Source organism: Notamacropus eugenii, chromosome 2 (assembly GCF_028372415.1).
Source record: "Notamacropus eugenii isolate mMacEug1 chromosome 2, mMacEug1.pri_v2, whole genome shotgun sequence".
NCBI classification, from domain to species: Eukaryota; Metazoa; Chordata; class Mammalia; order Diprotodontia; family Macropodidae; genus Notamacropus; species Notamacropus eugenii.
In genome coordinates, this window is record NC_092873.1 from 384,729,753 (window position 1) to 384,751,179 (window position 21,427).

At 42.0% G+C, this 21,427-nt stretch overlaps 1 protein-coding gene across 1 annotated transcript in view; it reads right to left on the bottom strand.

Annotated features, from left to right (window-relative positions):
* Window positions 1–2,880: 2,880 nt before the first annotated feature.
* The window catches only part of CFAP45 (cilia and flagella associated protein 45), a 48,309-nt gene continuing 29,762 nt past the window's right edge, over window positions 2,881–21,427 (bottom strand). The window contains exons 8-12 of the mRNA XM_072647368.1: window positions 14,362–14,508; window positions 7,394–7,507; window positions 6,289–6,482; window positions 3,914–4,138; window positions 2,881–3,082 (exon numbers count right to left, since the gene is read on the bottom strand). Coding sequence (XP_072503469.1) covers window positions 3,004–3,082; window positions 3,914–4,138; window positions 6,289–6,482; window positions 7,394–7,507; window positions 14,362–14,508 — 759 coding nt within the window. The 3' untranslated portion in view covers window positions 2,881–3,003. The remainder of the gene's footprint in view (window positions 3,083–3,913; window positions 4,139–6,288; window positions 6,483–7,393; window positions 7,508–14,361; window positions 14,509–21,427) is intronic.

A 21,427-nucleotide genomic window follows, 5' to 3' on the forward strand; every position in this document is an offset into this window, starting at 1 on the left:
CTTCAGTACTTGCTTTCTTTGCCCAAAGGCACAGATAGCAAAAAACAGAAACACCTTAGTTTTAAATCTCTAAGAGCTGTAATTCTAATTTGCATATCACTTGGCACATAGTACTACTATGAGAAAAATAGATTGCATCCTAGGTTTTCCAGCTAGAAAGTCCTTTGTACGGTATCCTACCCAGAGGGGAAGGACTCAAGAGGCAGAATGAGATGGTTTTGGACATGGCCACTTCAGGAATTTGTTTTGGTTGAATATGCATATTTGACAAGAGTTTTGTGGGGTGCATTATTTTTTTTTCCATACTGGAAACAGGGGATGGTAGGAAAGAAAATTAGTGCTGGAAAATTGAAAAAAGTAAAATAAAACCTAGATTTTAAAAAAAAGGTTTTCATGATCTAAGTTCTTGACCTGGGATCTGTGAACTTTTAAAAAATATATATTTTAAGTATATTTCGATATAATCAGTTTCCTTTATGATCCTACGTATTTTATTTTATGCATTTAAAAACATCCTCTATACATTTCACCAAATTGCCAGAGGTTCAGGATACACAAAAGGTTAAGAGCCCCTCATAATGGTTGCAAGTGACAAACTGTCCAGCTGGGTGTATTTTTCCAGTTTCTCAGCAGGTCTCGAGTTTTGTGAAGGGTGCTAAACACCCATATAAATATAACCTGGGCTCCTTGGTTGCCTCTAACACATGGCTGACATATGCAACCTTGGATTAATATTTCTCCTTTTATGCCTACATTCCAACTAGAATGTAAAATCCTTGTTACTGTATACAGTGTTCTCCTGGTTCTGCTCACTTTGCTCAGCATCAATTCACATAAGTCTTTCCAGATTTTTCTGGCCTGAGAGGCCAGGGACAACATGGCACACATCTTGAGATTCTTTCTCACAGCTTTCTGCAAAGCAGGTACCCAAAAAATACGAAGAGGAGGACAAGTAAAGACACTTGGTTTCTAGTCTAAGCTCTGACACTATTAACTAGCTTTATGACCTTGGTTAAGTCACTTTCCTTGTCTAGGCCTCAGTTTCCTCATCTTTATAGATTATTTGAAATTATCTAAGAACCCTTCTAGTTCTTGACTAAAATCAAAATGCACAAGCCAAGGTTCTTCCCTCCTTTATGTCAGGGTTGTTTCAAGGAAGGCACTTTCTAAATTCCCCTGTGTGAATCTATTTTCATATATAGTATGTCTACCTCTTACAAGTTCGTAAATTGGGACTATCCCTCTCCATGACTTCAAGACTCCTCTAGGAGATCCTATATGTGGTAGAGAAGGACTTCTCCTTGCCCCATTGGCTTCCCATCCCATTTTCAAGATGAATAGATTGGGGTTAAGCTGACCCTGAGCACAGGGTCTCTTGATCCCCTTGGTAAAATGAGGGCAGATCTCCCCTAGGTCTGAATGGATACAGGCACAAGTTGTTGTGTGTTTAGCTGATGCTCAGAGTGATATCAGAATCCAACAAGGGAAGGGGATGACAAAAGAATCAGGGGTGTGAGTTGCATCCTTTCTAAGGAAAGGTAAGAGGGAGGTCTAGGGAAGAAGGACTCAACATAAAAATGGTGAAGATAGATTGGTGGTTCTGCCTTCTTCCCAGGAGCCTGGGCAGGACCAGGCCCTCCTCTCTTCTGCAGTGGGGAAGGTACCTGAGGAAGAGGAAGCTGAGGAAGCAGCTTGCTGACTCTTGCCAGGCCCCATGAAAAGGAGACTCTTGCCCAGGGCCCTTGTAACTTGGCATTGTAAACACCTAGGACGCACCCAGCAGCCGCCCTCCACCTTGATGGCTGCAGGGCCCATCAGGGAGACAAGGCTGGGCCCCAAACCTGGGAATGAGACTTCACTGGGTTGGGGGGAGGGGGGAAGATGACAGCTCTCTTCTTCCAGGGGAGGATAGTCAGGCCAGTGACTCTAGCCCAGGTTTTTATAATATACTTGTGGTCATGGGGTGGGAGGATGGGCATTGGGGTGAGGTATTGATATTGATATTAACATTGAGATAGTGATATTAACCACATCCTTGAGTCAAAGACAATGGGCTAGGAAGGGGCTGAAAGGCAAGGTAAGAGTAGACCAGAGTGAGGAAAGCGAGGCAGATCAATGGGCTAAGGGGAACCATGTTTATTGGGGTGATTGGATGTGGACTAAGGTAAGGAGAATGGAGTTAGGCAAATGAGGTAAAGAGAACTGTTTCGGTGAGGGGGGTTGGGGCAGGGTGGGGTGAGGAGTACTGGGGCTCTGGGTGTGCCTTGTTATAGGGGACAGGGAGGGCGAGGCAATGTCTGTGTTGTGGTATTGCCTGAAGTTGAAAGGACTCTGGCAGGGGAGGGCTGAGGGAAAAGGAGTCAGGATTCATCCCCAACCATCCCATATCATAGATGCAGTCTGACTGATGGGTGTGTACAAAGGGATAGCCCTGCCTTGGACCAAGGCCCCTCCTCCCCAACCCCTCTTCCCCTCATCCCTCTCTCACACAGCATTTCTTTCTCAGCTGTGGCAGTGAGCAGAGAACTCCACAGAAGGAGCATCCTGCTGGGGGTGGCCCTGTTGATGTCCCAGAGGAATCAAACATGAGTCAGGGCATGGCTGTCCCCTGCTCTGGCTGGTTCACCCACACCCAGTACCACACATCACTCTCACAGCCCAGTTGGTCATGAGGTGCTATCTTTTTCCTCTTATGGGGACACACAAAAAAGGATATCTGGATTCCTTGGGTACTTATGGGTGGAAGGGGGAGGAAAACACCGAGAGACATCACCTTGCCACCACGCTCTTCTACATCTCTGGAACCTACTGATGGATCTAGAACAACGTCAGGCCTCAGCCCCATGGAGAGAAAGTCAGGAATGAATTTGAACAGAAGTGTAATAAATTCAATCTCTATTTTTAAATTCTCTGGGTCAGCAGCAATAGCGGAAACCAAGGAGTAAAAGTCAGAGGCAGCCCCTGGTGGGGGCCTAGGAAAAAGCCCATCTGCAGCTCCTTCACTCAGCTCACCGAGGTGGCTGGCAGAATATTGCCTTTCCTCTCTGCCTCGATGCAGTACTTTTCCGGGAGGCCCGTGGCTCTGCAGAGAGAAAGCCGGGGAGGGTCAGAGAAAGGGCAGACAATGAGGGGCCACAGACAGCAGGAAGTGGGGTTAGGGGCTCAGGAAAGGGTCAGTCAGTCCATTAACAAGCACTGATGGTGCGCTATGGGCCAGGCACTGTGCTACATGATGGAGACACAAAGAAAGGCAGAAAGATAGTCCTGTTCCAAAGCAGCTCACATTCTAATGACAGAGACTAACATAGAAATACATATGACACATACAGGAGAGGTGGAAGGGAATCTCAGAGCAAAGGCACTAGCACTAGGGGGATAGTCAGAAAGATGTCCTACCTAGCCAGAACAAAAGCATGGAGTCAGGAGATTTGAGTGTGCCTAGGAGAAGCTCACATAAAGGCTTCCAAATTCCCTCTTAGGAAGGATCTAGAAAGTCAGCCTCCTCCCCCGCCACCCTGTCCCAGAAGTTCTGGAACATCCTGACTCCCACCTCCTCTTACCTCTGAGACAATTCTCCTCCCTCCCCTCCCAATTTAGGGGAGAGTCCTCCCTAAGCTTTCACCTACTCTGGCCCACCCCAGCCCATTTGCCCTTCCTCATTTGCCAGTCCTTTAGTAATTCCCCTTTCTGTACATACCTTTCAACTTGGGGCAATTCCCCAACTCCTCAACTCTGGGTTCTGGGACAGTGCCCCATGCCCTCACCTCCTTCCCAATTCAAAGGAATTTCCCCCTTTGGCTCCCTGCTTTGGGGTCATTGTCTCTCACTCTGGGCCCCGGGAGGATTCCCACCCTTCATGACATCCTCACCAAGGGCCAGGAAGACTGAAATAGGACTTGGGCCACAGACACACCTCAGCTCTTCCATCTTCTTTCTCTTGATGTCATTGATGCGTTCCCGCCGCTTCTGGGCCTCTTCTTTGAGGCGCCGGCCCTCTTCAAAAGTGGCAACCCGCTCCTGCACCTGCTTCTGCTGATTCTCTCGTACCTGACGTCGCAATTCATTTGCATGGAGCAGGCGCTCCTGGGCTTTCTTCTCTTCTTCCACACGTTCCTTCTCGATCTGCTGTCTCTGAACCCTTCGATTTGAAGGCAGGCAGAGGTAGGACTTATTGGGGGATGGGAGCCTGCCACCAGAGGGTTACTGACTCTCAGGCAACTCCCACGTTCTAACTGACCCTCTTCACTCATCTCAGAAACCCACATTCGTAGACCCCCTCCTCTCAAGGATGTGATGTCATCTGTGTGTCTCCTTATGTCCAGTCCACCAAGGGCTCTTGACTTTATACACTAATTCAATTCATTCAATGACCATTTATTAAGGGCCAATTTGCATAATCCACTTTGCTAGGTGCTGAGGAAATACAGAAATGATGTTAACATTTGATCATTTAGTCCTATAGGAATTAAGATGATTTAGCCTAGGGAGATGTAGAGCAGCAGTAACCATGGGAAATCAGAGAGGTTTGGGAAATATAGGTCCACCAAAAAATGGTGTGGACCTCACAAAGCTTTTTCAAGCCTAACACACTTAAAATATTTAAGAGAGGCAATATAATATGATGGAGAGAGGACAAATCTTGGAGTCATGAAGGCATGGTTGATTCAGGTTTTATATTTGACACATACTGACTAAGTAACCACAGCTAAGTCATTTAAGTTCTCAGTGCACCACACAAAAGCTTTAAGATGAAAGTTATACATGGCTTGCCAGTTTGCATCTGTGGAGACAATTTGTTCACTGAGAGCTCCCTATAGGAATGAAGTCTCAGGGCCGAAACAAAAACACTGCTAAGAAAACTCTTCGAAGAGTAAGTTCCCTACGTGAGGGCACTCAACCTTCACTCATATTGGTAAGACCTCAGCCAGGTCATTCTTCCCTCCTGCGTCTCACTTTATTCATCTACAAAAAGAAGGCTTTGATAAACGATCTTTGGGCTACCATTCAGCTTTAAATCTGGTGGCCTCCTGGTCCCCTGAATCAATGTTTTACAGCCCTAAGGATCATGAGGTTCTTTGTATCTGTTATTGTTTAGTCATTTCAGTCGTTTCCAACTCTTCATGACCTCACTTTGGGGGGTTTCTTGACAAAGGTACTGGAATGGCTTGCTGTTTCCTTCTCCAGCTCATTTTACAGACGAGGACTGAGGCAAATTGGGTTAAGTGACTTGCCCAGGGTCACAGAACTAGCGAAGTGTCTGAGGCCAGATTTGAACTCAGGAAGAGGAGTCTTCCTGACTCGAGGCCCCTCACTCTATCCACTGTGCCACCTAACTGCCCCTTCTTTATGTCTGACAAACTGTTTCTGCTACAATTTCATTCCTTTCCCCCTGTGGAAATTAAGAACTACTCTTGCTGTGAAAAGTCATCTCCCTCTTATCAACCACGTCTCCTTCCAGGTGAATTATTCCAATTTTGTTAACTCTCACAGGTCCTTGACTAAGAAGAAACTTTGTCACACAGTTAGTTGCTTCCTAGCTGTGTGACTCTGGGCAAGTGACTTCACCTCTGTTTGCATCAGTTTCCTCATCTGTAAAATGGGGATAACAACAGTACCTACCTCACAGGATTGTGGTGAGGATCAAATGAGATAATATCTGTAAAGCACTTAGCAAGTGCCTGGCACCTAGTAGGTACTTAATAAATGCTTTCTCCCATCCCACCTCCTTCCCCCTTTGTAAAATCATCTTAATGACCTTAAGAAAGGAATGAGGGCTGACCCAGACAGATGAGAATCCTGCCAGTGGGTGAGATTACTCTACCTTCAACAACACGGTTCAGTTGGGGGGAGCAGGGGAGATCTTTGTATTTGGAGGCAGAGATCTTGGATTCAAATCCTAGCTCTTCCACTTATCACTGGAATGAATCTGGGCAAGTCATTGCTTCCTCATCTATAAAACTAGGGGGTTAGACTAGACCTGGGGTGGAGAACATGCGGCCTCGAGGTCATCTGTGACCCTCTAGGTCCTCAAGTGAGACCCTTTGACTGAATCACTTTAGGTCCTTTGGATTTGGTCAAATGGCCACACTTGAGGACCTACAGGGCCACATGTGGCCTCAAGGCTGCAGGTTCCCCATTCCTGGACTAGACAACTCCTAAAGTAATTTCCTGTCTAACTGTAGCTACATAGCCTTCTCCTCCATTCCCTCCTTACCCCACCCACCCCATATCCTTTCTTTAGTTAATTGACCCTTGTTACACCCAGGGGTAAAGCCAAGGCCAGTTTACCTGAGGATCCTCTCAAACTCATCTCGATCCCGCTGCACCTGCACAGCCACAGTATGCTCCTTGAAGGCTATCTGCTCCAGCCGGCTCTGTTTCAGCATTGCCTCGGTTTCCGCTTTCTTTAGGGCATTCTCCTTCTCTTTCTGGCGCCATTCTCTTTCTGCCATTTCCTGATTGCGCCTGGCCCGCAGAGCATCCTGGAAGAAGGGAAAGAGGTGGCTCAACAAGGGTGGGTGCTGTGCCAGGTAACTGGAGGGATTAAAAAAATTCCTAAACCCACTCAACTGAAGTCAGGAGTATGGAAAACAGGGTAGTTTAGGTTGCATGGGGAAACAGGTCTCCCTATACAATCCCCCTGCCTCCCTGGTACAGCTGGAATCAGCTCCCTCAAAGAACTCTGGGGCTGACTCCTCCACTCACTCTACCACTCCTTCCATAAATCAAAAAGTGGGAAACCAATCCCCTACACCATTCCCTTAGGAATCATCAACTTCTGGTCTTCCTATCACCTTCTGCCTTGAGAAACCCAAAGAATTTCTCTAGCAGCAAGAGATTCGAGGAAAAGAATAGATCTCATTTAATGATCAGAAAGTAGCTTGAGAGGTCACCTGGTCTATTTCCTACCCCTGAGGTTATTCCTATTTTAAAATACTATTAATGAAGAGGCCTACAGCCTCCCTTGATTGAGTAGCTGACATTCGTCCATCAGAAAGTGATTTTTAATGTGTAGCCTGTCTTCCACCCAAGCAGGGCAGGGGAAGGACACCCTTATGTTGTATGATGCAGACAGAGAGAGATGTGACTCCTGATCATGAAAGAGTGAATACATCCCTCTCTGCAGACATGTGTATGTATGCATATACATATATATGCATATGTATGTATGTATATATGTGTTTATACATATATATGTGTGCATATATACATATATATGCATTATGAATATAAATCCCCCAAATACCTCTTCTTCAACCTCTACCCCTGAAGGCAAGTCCCCACTTAGCTCTGTACTGCTCAAATCTGCAGAGAACTTTGGACACTTTGGTTAGGCCTTTCCCTGAAGTCCACTTCACTGGCCGCCCAAGGAGCAGCCTGGAGGGGCAGGTACCTGCTCTGCCTGGTAGTCCTGGGCTTTCTCTTGCAGGGCCCTCAGTCGAGCTGTCTCCTTCTCTTTTTCTTTTCGTATTCTTTCTTGCTCAGCCTCAAATTCTGCTTCTCGGGCCTAAAAGAGAGAAAAGGCCATGGGAAACAAGACATACTATATAGCCCTGGTCTTTCAGACAGCCATGAATGCCCTCTGAGACATGGATCAGGCCACTCTGCCAGGGGGATCTCCTCTTTCACTTCTGCAAAAGCATAGGAAGTGCTGGTTTGTCTTCCCCGTCACCCAATTTTCCCATGGGGCAATTTCCACTTGTCTAAGAAATAGCCAGGTATGTAAGTAATGAAAATAGAAGCCTGTATTAAGTGTTCATGCTATAATAGTGGACAAGGAGCTAACTGTTCCCCAAGGCCATCTCTCCAAGGGCTGCTCCTCTTGGGTTGGGTTGTTCTTGGCAAGTTGGCAAGCTCTCCCTGCAGAGAACTTCCATAGCCTTTATATGCTACCTATTCAGACCTCTGTGAATATCCTTATGTCCATATTACCTGTGTCTTACCATGGTAGAAGTCATAATTCCTCAAAATTTTCTGTTTCCCTATAGCATCTAATTAAGGTTTTACACCCAGTTGGTGTTCACTAATGGTGCTGATCAATGACTAATGGTTCTTAGAAGTACTCTGGGGCTTGGATAAAGCTACTGCCAAACATCCAAATATAACTGACCTGTCCATAGCCCAATAAATGAATGAATCAATCAACCAAACATTTATTAAGTGCTTACCATTTGCAAAGTACTGTGCTAAGCACTCACAGAGCTCACATCATATAATACATGGAAGCTCCTATCAACATATATGGAAGGTTTCAGCTGCATCAGATGGAAGAGGCCCATGGTTCTTAGAATGCAGATGAAAAGCAGATATTGGTGCCTCTTCATTCAGATAATTCCCAATCAAATCAGTATCTAACACTGAATAATCAGACAGTGACAAGGACCTTGGGGGCAAGAACGTTCCTTTCAATGGACTTGAGTGTCCATCAATGTTAAGACCAACTTCTCTGATCCTTTTGTCACAGACAGTAGTTGAAAGAACCCCTTAGCAGTCTCAATAAAAAAGTCATGCTGTTACTTGGATGGTATAAGACACAGGTGCCCAGGGTAGAGTGTTCTGAGGTCAGAGAAAATGACCTGTCATTTAATATTTACTTCCACTATATCTATGAAATCTTTCATAAGCTCTTCTTTGCATAGACACTCTCCCCATCATCCAGAATAATATTTTAACTCTTTCACTATATTTCTCTCGTACATTTTCTTGTACATTATCTTAAAGTTATTTTATGTATGTGGGTGTGTGTCTTCCTGTGAGACACAAAGAGTAAATACATATATATGTATTTGCATGTATGTGCGTGTGTGTGTGTTGTTGTTGTGTTTGTCCTTCATTCTGGAAGAGGACCATGACATCAAGATGATGACATGACCTGTAGTTGACTTTTATTTGAGTGGGGGAGGGCTGTGCAAGGTCACCAACCTCACTTTCTTCTCCTGAGCCATCTGGGTCCAGTGGCCTGATATTCATCAGGACGACTAGAGATGGCCCAGGATGCAATGGTGTGTGTGTGTGTGTATATATGTATGTATGTATGTATGTATGTGTGTGTATATATATGTATGTGTATGTATATATGTGTGTAAATGTATATGTGTGTATGTGTGTATATAAATAATTGCTTTGCCAGTCTACATACCTTCAACCTCTTCCCCAATTCCACCTGTTCTCCCATCTTTTTTAAACATAGTAACAAGAATCAAAGGCAACGAAATGTCATGGAAAGACCCCTGTACTTGGACATAAAAGGCCTGGATTCGAGTCTAAACTCTGCTACATGTTAGCTCTGTGACTTCAGGCAAATAATTTAAGCTCTCGGATCCTCAGTTTCCTCATCTGTGAAATTAGAATGACAACAACAATAAAAGCTAGCATTTGTACAGCACCTATGGGGCACCAAGCACTTGACAATGACTATCCCATTTGATCCTCACAACACCCCTGACAGGCAGACTCTACTGTTATTCCCATTTTACAGAAGAGGAAAATGAAAGAGACAGAGATTAACTTACTTAATCAGGGTCACACAGCTAGTCAGTCAGATGGTCCACAAGTATTTATTAAGGATATCCCACGTGACAAGCACTGTGCCAAATGTTGGAAACTCAAAGAAAGTTGTAAAAGACAGTCCCTCTTCTCAAGGGGCTCATGATCTAACGGTGGAGATTACATGCAAACAAGTTATATAAGATCAGTGGAGGATAATCCACAAAAGGAAGACACTAACATTAAGGGATATTGGGAAAGATTTCTTATAGAAGGTAGGATTTTAATTGAGACTTGAAGGGAGCCAAGGACATCAGGAGGAGGACTGACAGAGCTCTTCAGGCACACGGACAGCCAGTGAAAATGCCCTGAGTCAGGAAATGGAGTGTCTAGTTGGAGGAACAGCCTGGAGGCCAGTGTCATTGGACTGCAGAGTGCAAAGTAGGAAGGGGTAGTAGTAGAAAATTAGTAAGTGGATGAGGACTATCTACCTTAGAGTGTTACTGTGATGAAAGTACTCTTTTAAACTGTAAAGCATTACATGAATGGGACCTAATCTTGCTATGGCCTTCTTCACATGTGTTCCACCTTCTCTTGCTTAATACCTGGATCAGCCGCTCCTTACTCAGTGCTATCAACCCCAGATTCAATATAACGTCAGCATCAGTGTTTCTACCCCTCTACCACTCACCACCTACAAGTCTCAGGTAGTATGCCCTTTAAACTCTGTTTCAGGTAAGTATATCTATTACTTAAGCATCCTTCCCACCTCTATACACTAATCAAATGCTTCCAACTCTGAGCTATCATAAAAAGCACTCATTCATTCGATATTGACAGTCATAGTCTTCTTCGAAAATGAAGGATGAACACAGACAGAGCACAGGAGAGAGTACCAGCACTGGTCAGGAAGACTCATCTTCCAGAGTTCAAATCCAGCCTCAGACATTCCTAGCTATGTAATCCTAGGCAAGTCACTTAACCCCATTTGCCTCAGTTTCCTCAACCTGTAAAATGAGCTGGAGAAGGAAATGCCAAACCATTCCTGGATAGTTACCAAGAAAACCACAAAAGGGGTCACAAAGAGTCAGACACAACTGAAATGACTGAACAACAATACTTACCATGTGCGTAACCCTGTGCTGGATATTGTCAGAATATAAAGAAGTATACATAGCACAGTCTTTTTCTCCCTCAAGGGACTTATGAACACAGACCTTGGGCACCTTCCAGAAACACATGTTCCTCCCTCCCTTCCAAGTCTTGCTCACAATTCACCTCTGTGAAGCTTTATGGGGTTGATCTCTGTCCTGATAGCTTCTATTCATTCATATTCCCTGTTCCTTTAGAAAACTTTTTGCATTTTAATATATTACATTGCCATATTAATCTATTTCTTTATGTTTCTTTGAGAGTGTTGTCTTGACCATGTTTTAAGTGCTCCTTAGGAGAGCTCTATGTTCTCTGAATCTTTTACTTTTTTATAGCCTCTAATACAAAATTCAACATATTGGGCATGTTTCCATGGTGATGGAAGCCGAGAGAGGGGATCGTTGTCAAAGGGATTAGGAAATCTACACCTTGGAGAAGCATTGTGGTCTAGAGGAAAGTCCTGGATTTGGAATCAGAAAACCCAAGTTCAAATTCTATCTCTGCTCTTATTTGCGTGACCTTAGCCTTCACCAATTTGGACCTCAGTTTCCTCATCTGTCAACGAGGGTGTTCGACTAATGATCCCTAAGACACCTTCTAGCACTAAATCCCATGATCTCACCCAAGACAAAGCTGTATAGAAAAATAACAACACCACCAGCTCTTAATTACCAACATCAGTGGAAGATAGAGACGCAATATTCAAAAGGAGCTGAGATCTCACCTATGTGGACATTCTCTTCACTGATATAGACCACAGCCTATTCATGTTTGCTCATCTATGTTCTACCAGAAGTTTACATGGTTAGGAAGTGGAGGAAGGGTGTCCAGTGAGCATGGGAGGGGCAGACTTTCTCACTTTCTTCTGATTTCATGAGGCTATCTACCATATATCTACCATGCTCTCATCACATGGGCAGCCCACCTTTTTTCAATCCTAAATTTTCCTGGTGATATCCCTTAACCCTTATATCCTTGACTAGAGAGGCAATGCAGAATGGTACATAGAGAGTCACCCTCAGTACCAGGAAGACTCTCCTCTGATTCGTACTGACTGGGTGATCCTGGGCAAGTTGATAGAACAGTCCCCTCATCTTGGAATTCCCTGTATCAATGACATTCCAGACCTAGCTTCTCTCCCCTACTCCAGGTCACCTTTGAAGGGCCTTGTTTGCTATATTTTGGAGCCTGTTCATTCCCACCATTATGCCTCTCCATTGTCCCCTGCTGATACTCATTTTTAATTCTTTTAGAGACAGTGATGTTCTCTAATTTGCAACCAAACAAGTGACTATTTACTATTTATGGTTTATTCAAAAAGATGGGCATTTGTTTCAGGAAGAAATCTGGAATCATTAAAGAAGCTTTGCAATCTTGCTGAACACAGTTCTCTGTCCCCTTCCTCTTTAATTCTGGGTCCAACTTATCTATTTGCACTGTCTGTTCACATACATGTAAGGAGTAGAAAGAAGGGTGTATAGGTTCCCCCAACTCCATCTCAGTTTAGTATACAAGATATAATCATAGATGACAAGATGTCAATGTGTTAACACTGTGATTCCTTAAGAAATGGAACATTCCCATGATAGAATTAATGGAAGCCTGGATAATGGAAAAGAAAAAAATTGGTCATGCCCCTAGAGAATTTAAATTGTTAAGCCTGTCAATAGTACCAGTGACAGTTACGGTGGGAGCCCACAGTCCAGAAGAGTTCAAAGGCATAGTGGAGGGAACAAAGACACAGACTGTACAGAGAGTCTACAGACAGACTGGACAGATATAAATAAGCATGTGTCTCCCTGTTAGATGTGTCACATAATATTTATGATCAGAGGGTCATTGAATAAGATTATGTATGCTGCAATAGCTCTTAATGGATCCTGAAGTACAGAAGGGAGAAACTTTGTTAGAAGAAAATCTTTAAGGGGGAATTTTCCCTACCAAATCAAAATATTTAAAGAGCATCAGTTAAAAAGTCCAGTAGAAACTTTTATTCTTTACATCAATTGTGTGATAGTAGAAATGGTGGTCTCCTGCAGATGTTAGACTTACAAAAGTATGCCTGTTCTGTATCCTCATCATGTGTGTACATGTCTCTCATAAAAATTTCACCTAAAAAAGTAGGTATAAAAGGCAAAGTTGGCATACGGTTCAGTAGTTATGGATGCTTTCTTAAGTCTCCTTTTTTGCAAGTATTGAGATCTGAGATTTTTTTCCCCCACATCTGTGGTATCTTTTCTTCATTCAAATACCTTGTGAATTGATCCTTCAACACCTTTACAACAGTGTTGCCTCCAGCAGAGACCTCTTCTATGTACACTTCATCTCATACAGCATGTTTTTCCACCTTTTTTCTCCTTGAAGCCATTTCTAGATCCTTCACAAACACATCCCAGGCTGTGATTTTGAGTGTGTGGTATGGTGATTATACTGTCCTTGATGATGTAAAGAAGCTGGATGTAAAAATCTTTAAAAATCTGTTCCTTCTTTCTCCTATTTGTCACCCTCCTTTCACTTTCCTCTTTATACATCCTCAAGATGACTTTGCTTACCTGAACCTTTTGGCAAATTCTCTTTAAAATGAGTTTGCCCTTTATAGTTTTTCTCACTTTTGTGAGGTAACTGTTCATAATCTTCCATCTTTCTTCTTTCTAATATTGTACAAATATGTTTATATCCTAAACCAATGTTGTCTTTGGCTGCCTTCCTTCTTTACTGAGCAAATAAGTCATGTTTGTTGAATAAGCTGCTTTTTAGGCTCATTTGGTGCCCTTGTCATGGCAACTGATTTACATGGATTAGACATCTTAATCAATCGATCCACATACATTTAAGCATCTACTATGTGCCAGGCCCAGGAAGACGGGTTTCATTGCCCTAGCTTCAAAACAATCCCTGTGGATTTTTTGGGGAAAAAATGCTCAAAAGATGTTGGGGGGAAAGGGCCTAGGATGCTCATGGGAGTTAAACAGGATTTACAAGGAATTTTCTAATCCTAAATTGTGTAGCAGTAATGGACAATGGACTATGTATCCTCTGACTAGATAGTAAAATAGAAACACATCCATGAGGGTTTCATGAAGTACAATTTTGAATGGATGTTGACCAAAGAATTCCCTAAATCTGGGGTACCTTTTCAGGGATCTCATATGTGAAAGGAGATACCTCCAAGTGTTATACTCTCAGAAGAAAGTAAAAAAAAAAAACCTTCATTTACATTAGAAGTCTCAATCACTGACTTCCTCTCCTCCTCCCAATTTAATCTCCTCATTCAAGACACTAACAAAAATAGTAGGACAGTGACCAACTAATTTGGTTTTCTCCAATACTCTTATTTTCCCTGCCACTCTTTGTTAATAAGCAGTTGGATCATCCAAAATGGATGACGAACTAAGGCCCTCTCTACAAAATTGATTCCTACAGAATCAAGAGTTGGCCATCTTCTATCTGGAGACTTCTTGGCTCTTCTCCTAATTTGTCTTCCTGACACAGAACTACCATAATGGTTCCTGGTAGGAAGTTACAAGCTGCTCCCATCAATCATATGCCCTCCACCACCATTATTTCCCCACCTCTTTGTCTGAATATTGTCTACTGTACATCCTTAAATCCAGACAAGCAAACCTGCTTACCATCCCCTTCACACAACTCACTCATCCCCATCTTTGAGCCTTTCCCTAGCTCTAACTCCTCTTGTTCCTGTCCAGACCCCTGTCCCCTCACCATTTTCTTCTTGGTAAACTCCATCACCATCTGGTCTGCGAACCTCTCCTGGGCCAGCAATTCCTCCTTTCGCCTCTGGTTTTCATCATTGATGCGTTTGATCTCGGCCTGCATCTTTAGCTTATCCTGGTGCTTTCGCTCCATATCCTTTCAGGTAGAGAGAAACAAAGACACAGTGTGAGACAGAAATAAATAACCGACAAGAACTAGAAGATAGATATAGGTGGAGAGAGAAAGAGAAATGCACTCTTCCTATTGCCTTCTTGACTAATTGAACTGGGCCCCCACCTCACCTTCCACTCTGCTGAAAGTAATCCCTTAGAAGTCACTAATGACTTCCCTTTTAGCCAAATTCAAGAGCATTTTCTAAGTGGCCATCCTATTTTATCACTCTGACAATACTTTAAAGAAGTAGATGTCTCCCAATGGGAAAAATTGCTAGGGACAAATCCCTGGGAACACACATATGTGTGTGTGTGTGTGTGTGTATAGATTTAGATATAGATATATATACATATATGCTTGAATCAGGAAGACTCATCTTCCTGAGTTCCAATCTGGTCTCAGACACTTACTAGCTGGGTGTGATTCTGGGTAAGTCACTTAACCCTGTTTGCCTCAATTTTCTCATCTGTAAAATGAGCTGGAGAAGGAAATGGCAAACCACTCCAGCATCATGGCCAAGAAAACCCCAAAATGGAGTCACACAAAGAGTCGCACATGACTGAAACAACTTAACAACAAATATATGTATGGGTATTTGTGTGTATATACATATATGTGTAGATACATAAATTATGTTACTTTATTGTATTTATATTATGTAAAATTACACATACTTAGTTTACATATAATAATAATAACAATCTAAAATAAAGAGCAAGGCAATTGAATGGGAAAAAATGTTCATGGTAAATATGGCAGATAAAAGCTTGGTTCCCAGAATTTACAGGACACTGGCAGAGTTAATTTTTGTTAAATGATAAGTATCTCATCTCCTATAAAGTAATCTCTTTGAATTTGGAATTATGAAAAGTATGTTGGTCTAAGCAGGTCACACAGTCAGTCAGTAGCAGGGCCAGGGCTAGAAGCAGAACTAAAGCCTCTTGGCTACTGGTCTAACGTTCTTTCCCTTGTACCAAGAGAGTTTTCTCCTCATTTGACCACTGACTGACTGTAAAACCTTTCATAGAGCTCAGTTTCCTCCTCCTACTCTTTAAGAACGGGGTGAATCAGATGATCTCTAAGACCTTATTCTAAGACAAAGGCCTGTGAATCCACCACTAGGACAGTATCCTTCTGTTATTTCTCACAATGGTGGAAAACAGATGCAGTCACCAATATGGAGCCTCCAGATAGTGGAACAATTCCTCCTTATTCAGAACAGTTCAAAACTCAGCCATTCCCTTAATGGCATCCTCCCCTTAACCCCTTTCAATAATGCCTATGGCCTTTATTCAAGGATACATATTTGAATGAAAGCAAATTAAATGTAAATTACAGTGTCAATCAATTGATATATGTCAACCTGAGGAGGTCTCAAGGGAGGTGTCACTAAAGTTTTGTTGAACATTTTCATCAGTGATTTAGATGAAGCCATAGGTGGTGTACTCATCAAATCTGCAGTTCCCACAAAGCCATAAAGCATAGCTAAATTAGCAGAAAGAACACTGAAGCTGGGGTAAGAAGATTCAAGTTTGAGGCCCAACTTCAACACCTAACATAGCGTGTAACCATGCTTAACCTCAGAGCTCCTTTCTTCTCAACTACAAAATGGGATAATACTTGTACTTCCCCCTTGAAAGTGTTATTGTGAGGAAGACACCCATAGGAATCTTAAAGTAATTTAGGTGGAAGTTATTATTAATATTAACATGTTAGACAACAAACGGAATCAGAGTCCAAAGAATCTTGACAGGCAAGAACTAATGAGATCATTTTTATTTTTATTCAATTTCAAACCCTGTACTTAAGTTAAGAAAAATAAATTATCCAAGGCCAGGAAATAGGAGATGTGGTTGAACAGGAAAGGATATGGGAGTTTTAATGAACAGACTGCAAGTTCAATGTGAGTAAACAGTGTTATAGGGGAGCCTAATATGTTAATGTATTAAAGGCACCATTAACAGGTGCATGGTTTTCAGAGGATGGAAGCTCTTCTGAGCTGTCACACTAGATTAGGAGTACTATATAGAATGTTCCCTCTTGAGTACACGTAGAAGAAAAAACACTGACATGACAGAGTATCGTCAGGTGAGAGAGAATGAGAAGATGAAGGGACTAGACGTGATGTCATCTGATCTAAGGACTGGGTGAGCAAACTGGGAATGTTTAACCCAGAGACAGAAAGACTCAGGAAGGTTATGATCACCAAAAGGAACTACCTGGTGTGTAGAAAAGCGGAATGACTTAAGTCTACCTGGCCCCTGAGGAAAGGATTAGGACCTGTGGTTTAGGGAGTTGGGTTAGGGGAAGGTACAGGCAGATAGATACCATTTGAAAGAGTTACCCAGTAATGGAATTAACTCCTCAGGAGATGGTAAGCTTCCCCTCATTGGTGATTTTCAAACAGAACCTGGCTAACTGCCTGAAGATGTAATAGGGAAAATTCCTATTTCAGATATGAATAGAACTCACAAACACTTCTGAGGTGGCCCTTTCAGCTGTGAGTGACCATGGACATAATAATAATGATGATTAATACTCATATTTCTGGCACCTAAAGGTTTACAAAGGACTTCTGTCATAACAATCCCTATGAGGTAAGCTGTAAAAATGTTATTATTTCCATTATGCAGATGGAGAAAGCTGCTCATTTCCATCTCTGGTTCTGTTTATACTGCTCTCCTCAATCTAGAAGATCCTTTATCCCTCCTAAACCAACTTCCTACTCAGCGCATTTCATTCTTCCATTCATTCTTCTATAAAATTTTAACTGATATTAAAACTCACTTTAATCATTTGTTTCTTCAAATTCCCAATGCACTTAAAGTTAGTATTATTATTTAATTAAATACTGTTTTGAATACCTTTCTAAATGTTTTCTGTGTGTGTGGCTTCTTAAATAGACTACAAAATTCCTATTAAGGGTAGGTGGTAAGAATGAAACTTCCCTTGAATTCCAATAAATCCTATAACAGGGAGCCTAGTAGAGCTCAATCAGTATTTATGGTCAGCCAGGTAAGGGAACCCCAAATGGGGTATGTACCCCTAAGATTGAGAAATGCTCAGAAAACACCACTCTTTAACACTGCAAGTAGTAATAAGAAATGACCCAGAAAGGGTGAGGTTGGCCAGGTGCTGAGGTATACATCATACTAAGAAAGGGCTTAGAAACAATTCTATGAGGTTTAGCAGTAAAAGGCCAGAAACTCCCAAGAGAACATTAGGCTGCTGCCCCTGAGGAACAGACCACTTGGTAACTTGCAGAATAAACTAATTATTCTTGACAATTGTGGACTAAAGTTCCTTATTTCTTGATGTTTGACATTCAAAATGGCTCCAGTATGGGAAATGATGTGACAACCCTTACAGTTAGAGGCTTTGGGGGAAGGGGCTGAAAATGGATGTGAAATCAATCACATCTCTTACACCATTTCTTTTTTTTTTTTTACTTTCTTGTAACATTTTCATTTAAAGTTCTGAGTTCCAAATTCCATCCATCCATCTCCCTGCTCCCAGATGGTAAACAATCAGATCTAGATTATACATATTCAATTACATAAAACATTTCAATATCAGTCATTTTGTACAGAAAGAAAAGAAAAAATGAAAGAAAGTGAAAAATAGCATGCTTCAGTATGTATTCAATCAATATCAGTTCTTTCTCTGTAGGCAGACAGTATGCTTCATCATTAGACTTTGGGGATTGTGTTGGATCATTGTATTGCTGAGAATAGTTAAATCATTCACAGTTCTGCACCAACAATATTGCTGTTAGTGTACAACATTCCCCTGGTTCTGTTCACTTATTATGCATCAGTTCATGTACATCTTTCTGGGTTTTTCTGAAAATCATTCTGCTTGTCACTTCTAACAGCACAATAATATTCTATTATAATCATATACCACAACTTGTTCCCCAACTGACAGGCATCCCTTTGATTTCCAATCCTTAGCTACCACAAAAAGAGCTGCTATAATATTTTTGTACAAATAGGTCCTTTTTCCTATTTTTGGATGTTTTGAGGATATAGACCTAGCAGTGATATAGCTAGATCAAAGGGTATGCACAGTTTTAGCCCTTTGAGTGTAATTCCAAATTGCTCTCCAAAAGGATTGGATCAGTTCACCATCCCACCAACAGTGTATTAGTGTCCCAGTTCTCCCACATTCCCTCCAACATCCAACATTTTTCTTTTTTGTCATATTAGCCACTCTGACAGATGTGAGATGATACCTCAGAGTTGTTCTAATTTGCATTTCTCTGATCAATAGTGATTTAGAGCATTTTTCATATGACTGTAAGACAGCTTTGATCTCTTTGTCTAAAAACTGTGCATATCCTTTGGTTATTTATCAATTGGGGAATGACTTGTGTTTTTCTAAATTCATGATAGTGATCATAATAATAACCAAAATAAATAAATTCAATTTTCTACATATTTGAGAAATGATGCCTTTATCAGAGATAACCTGCTGAAAAATTTTCACCCAGTTTTCTGCTTTCCTTATAATTTTGGTTGCATTTGTTTTGTTTGTGCAAAACCTTTTTAATTTTATATAATCAAGATGACCTATCTTGCATTTTGTAATGTTCTACATATTTTCCTTGGTCTTAAATTCCTCCCTTGTCCATAAATCTAACAAACTATTCCATACTCTCTTAATTTGCTTATGGTATCACCTTTCATGTGTAAATCACGTACCCAGTTTGACTTTATCTTGGTATACGGTGTGATGTTGTGTCTATACCGAGTTTCTGCCATACTATTTTCCAGTCTTCCCAGAAGTTTTTGTCAAATAATGAGTTTTTGTTCTAAAAGCTTGGATCTTTGTGTTCATCATATACTAGATTACTATGGTCATTTACTATAATGTAATTTGTACCTAATCTGTTCCACTAATCCAACCTGTTTCTCCTAACTATTTATGTTCAGCATTTGGTATCCTTCAAGGATAAAGGTACACAGAAGTATGGGGACATCAGGACAATGCTCTTTGGACTTATGGCTCAGGACAAGCAGCTAAGAAGGAAAGGTGGCCTCTGCCTCGCTATGACCCAGGACCAGCCTCTCAGCAGAGTCAGAGGCCCTTCACTGCCCCAACCCCATCACCAACACCCCATTCTTGCCTTCTTCCTATCAGAGTCCTTTAAATCTCCAGCCCTGCAAATAATCAGAAGAAGGGAGTGACCATCAATTGAGGAATGACTGAACAAGTTATGGTATATGTAAGTGACAGAATACTATTGTGTGATAAGAAATAATGAAAGGATAACTTCAGAAAAACCTGGGAAGACTTGAATGAATTGATACAGAGTTAAGTGAGCAGAACCAGGAGAACAATATGTACAATAACATCAATATTATAATGACAAGTCCAAGAGACTCAAGAACTCTGATCACAATTCCAGACGACTCAAGAAGGAACATGTTGTCTACTTCCTAATAGAGGTAGTGGACTCTAAGTACAGGTTGAGACATACGGTTTGGATACAGCTGATGCATGAATTTGTTTTGTTTGTCTACACATGTCTATGACAAGGATTTTATTTTTCTTACTTCCTCAATTTGGGACAAAGGGATGTGGGAGGGAAAGGATGTGAATCAAACTAAAAATTAATTTTATAAATAAATAAATCTCCAGCCCTAGGGCAAATTTCCCCACCTCGGGCAACTGACCAGATGCCCTGCCCTAATTGCCGCAGTTCGTCCTTTGTTCTTGAAGAAGACCAATGACATCATGGGGTGATGTCTTGACTTGTGTGTGAATTGGATTTAAGTGAGGCCAAGCTTCTCAGAGTTGCAGCCTCACTCTCTCCTCCTGAGTTATTCAAGTCCAGGACATAAGTCAGAATGACTTGGTGCCTTTGATGTCTGACCAAGCTATAAGTGCCCCATAGCACTTGCTTCAGCTGCCTCCGTGGCCATCGGAACAAACTGTTCTCATCTGCCCACTCTGCAGGGGGGAAGTATGTGTTTTGGGGGTAGACATTCCCCTAAGTCACCAACGGAACTGAGGTCTGTTGCTTACCCTCAACCTGGCTTAGCCCCCCTTCCACGACAGTTTATTGGGGTGTGCCCACTGCACATACTGAAGCTTCTTGGAGCCACAGATGAGAGTTGGGTGAAGATGGATACCAAAGGTGGAGGAGCAGCCTTGAAAGGGCTAGGTAAGCCCTCACACCAGAGGGGCTCATCCTCCTTGAACCCCCACACACCCTTCCCTGCCCTAATTACAGTTAAGCTTGAGTGACAAATAAGATGAGCTCAGAGGTTGTAAAGCAAATCTGAACTCAGAGCTATCACTGATACTGGAGAATGTCCCATGATTGGAATGACTGTGGATAGCTATACCTTTTTTGAAAAAAAGATGAAATAAATAAAAGGAAGACAATAGTACTACATAGCAAGAAAGCATACCTGTATACCAGGAATTAGAGGAGAGAAGTGTAGTAAAGCATGATCTTCACTTGGGTGAAGATTAATAGATTAGATGAATAAAAAAGAATGAAAAATCTTTATTAAATATTCCCAAATCCCAGGTACTATGCTAAGGGAAGAGGGCACAAGAAAGAAATATGCAAGATTTTACTGCAGAGTTTATTACATACCACTTAGAGCAAAAGACAAACTAGATGAATTTGGGGAACAGACCACAAAAGCATGATATGGTCATGGGACCCTTGAAACATGCAAACATGCTGGAGGTCTGTCTGCTAGATCAGAGCAGCTCATACCTTCTTGACTTGTCTTAATGATATTTTCATTCTTCAAAAGGTGGAGGAACCAAGGAGGGGAAATTCTGTTCTGGAGGTAGTTCTCCCTAACAGGGAGAACCGGTTGCTGAGATGGAAATGATATGACCCTTTGGGCGAAATGACCCCTCCCTCCTAGATTTTATG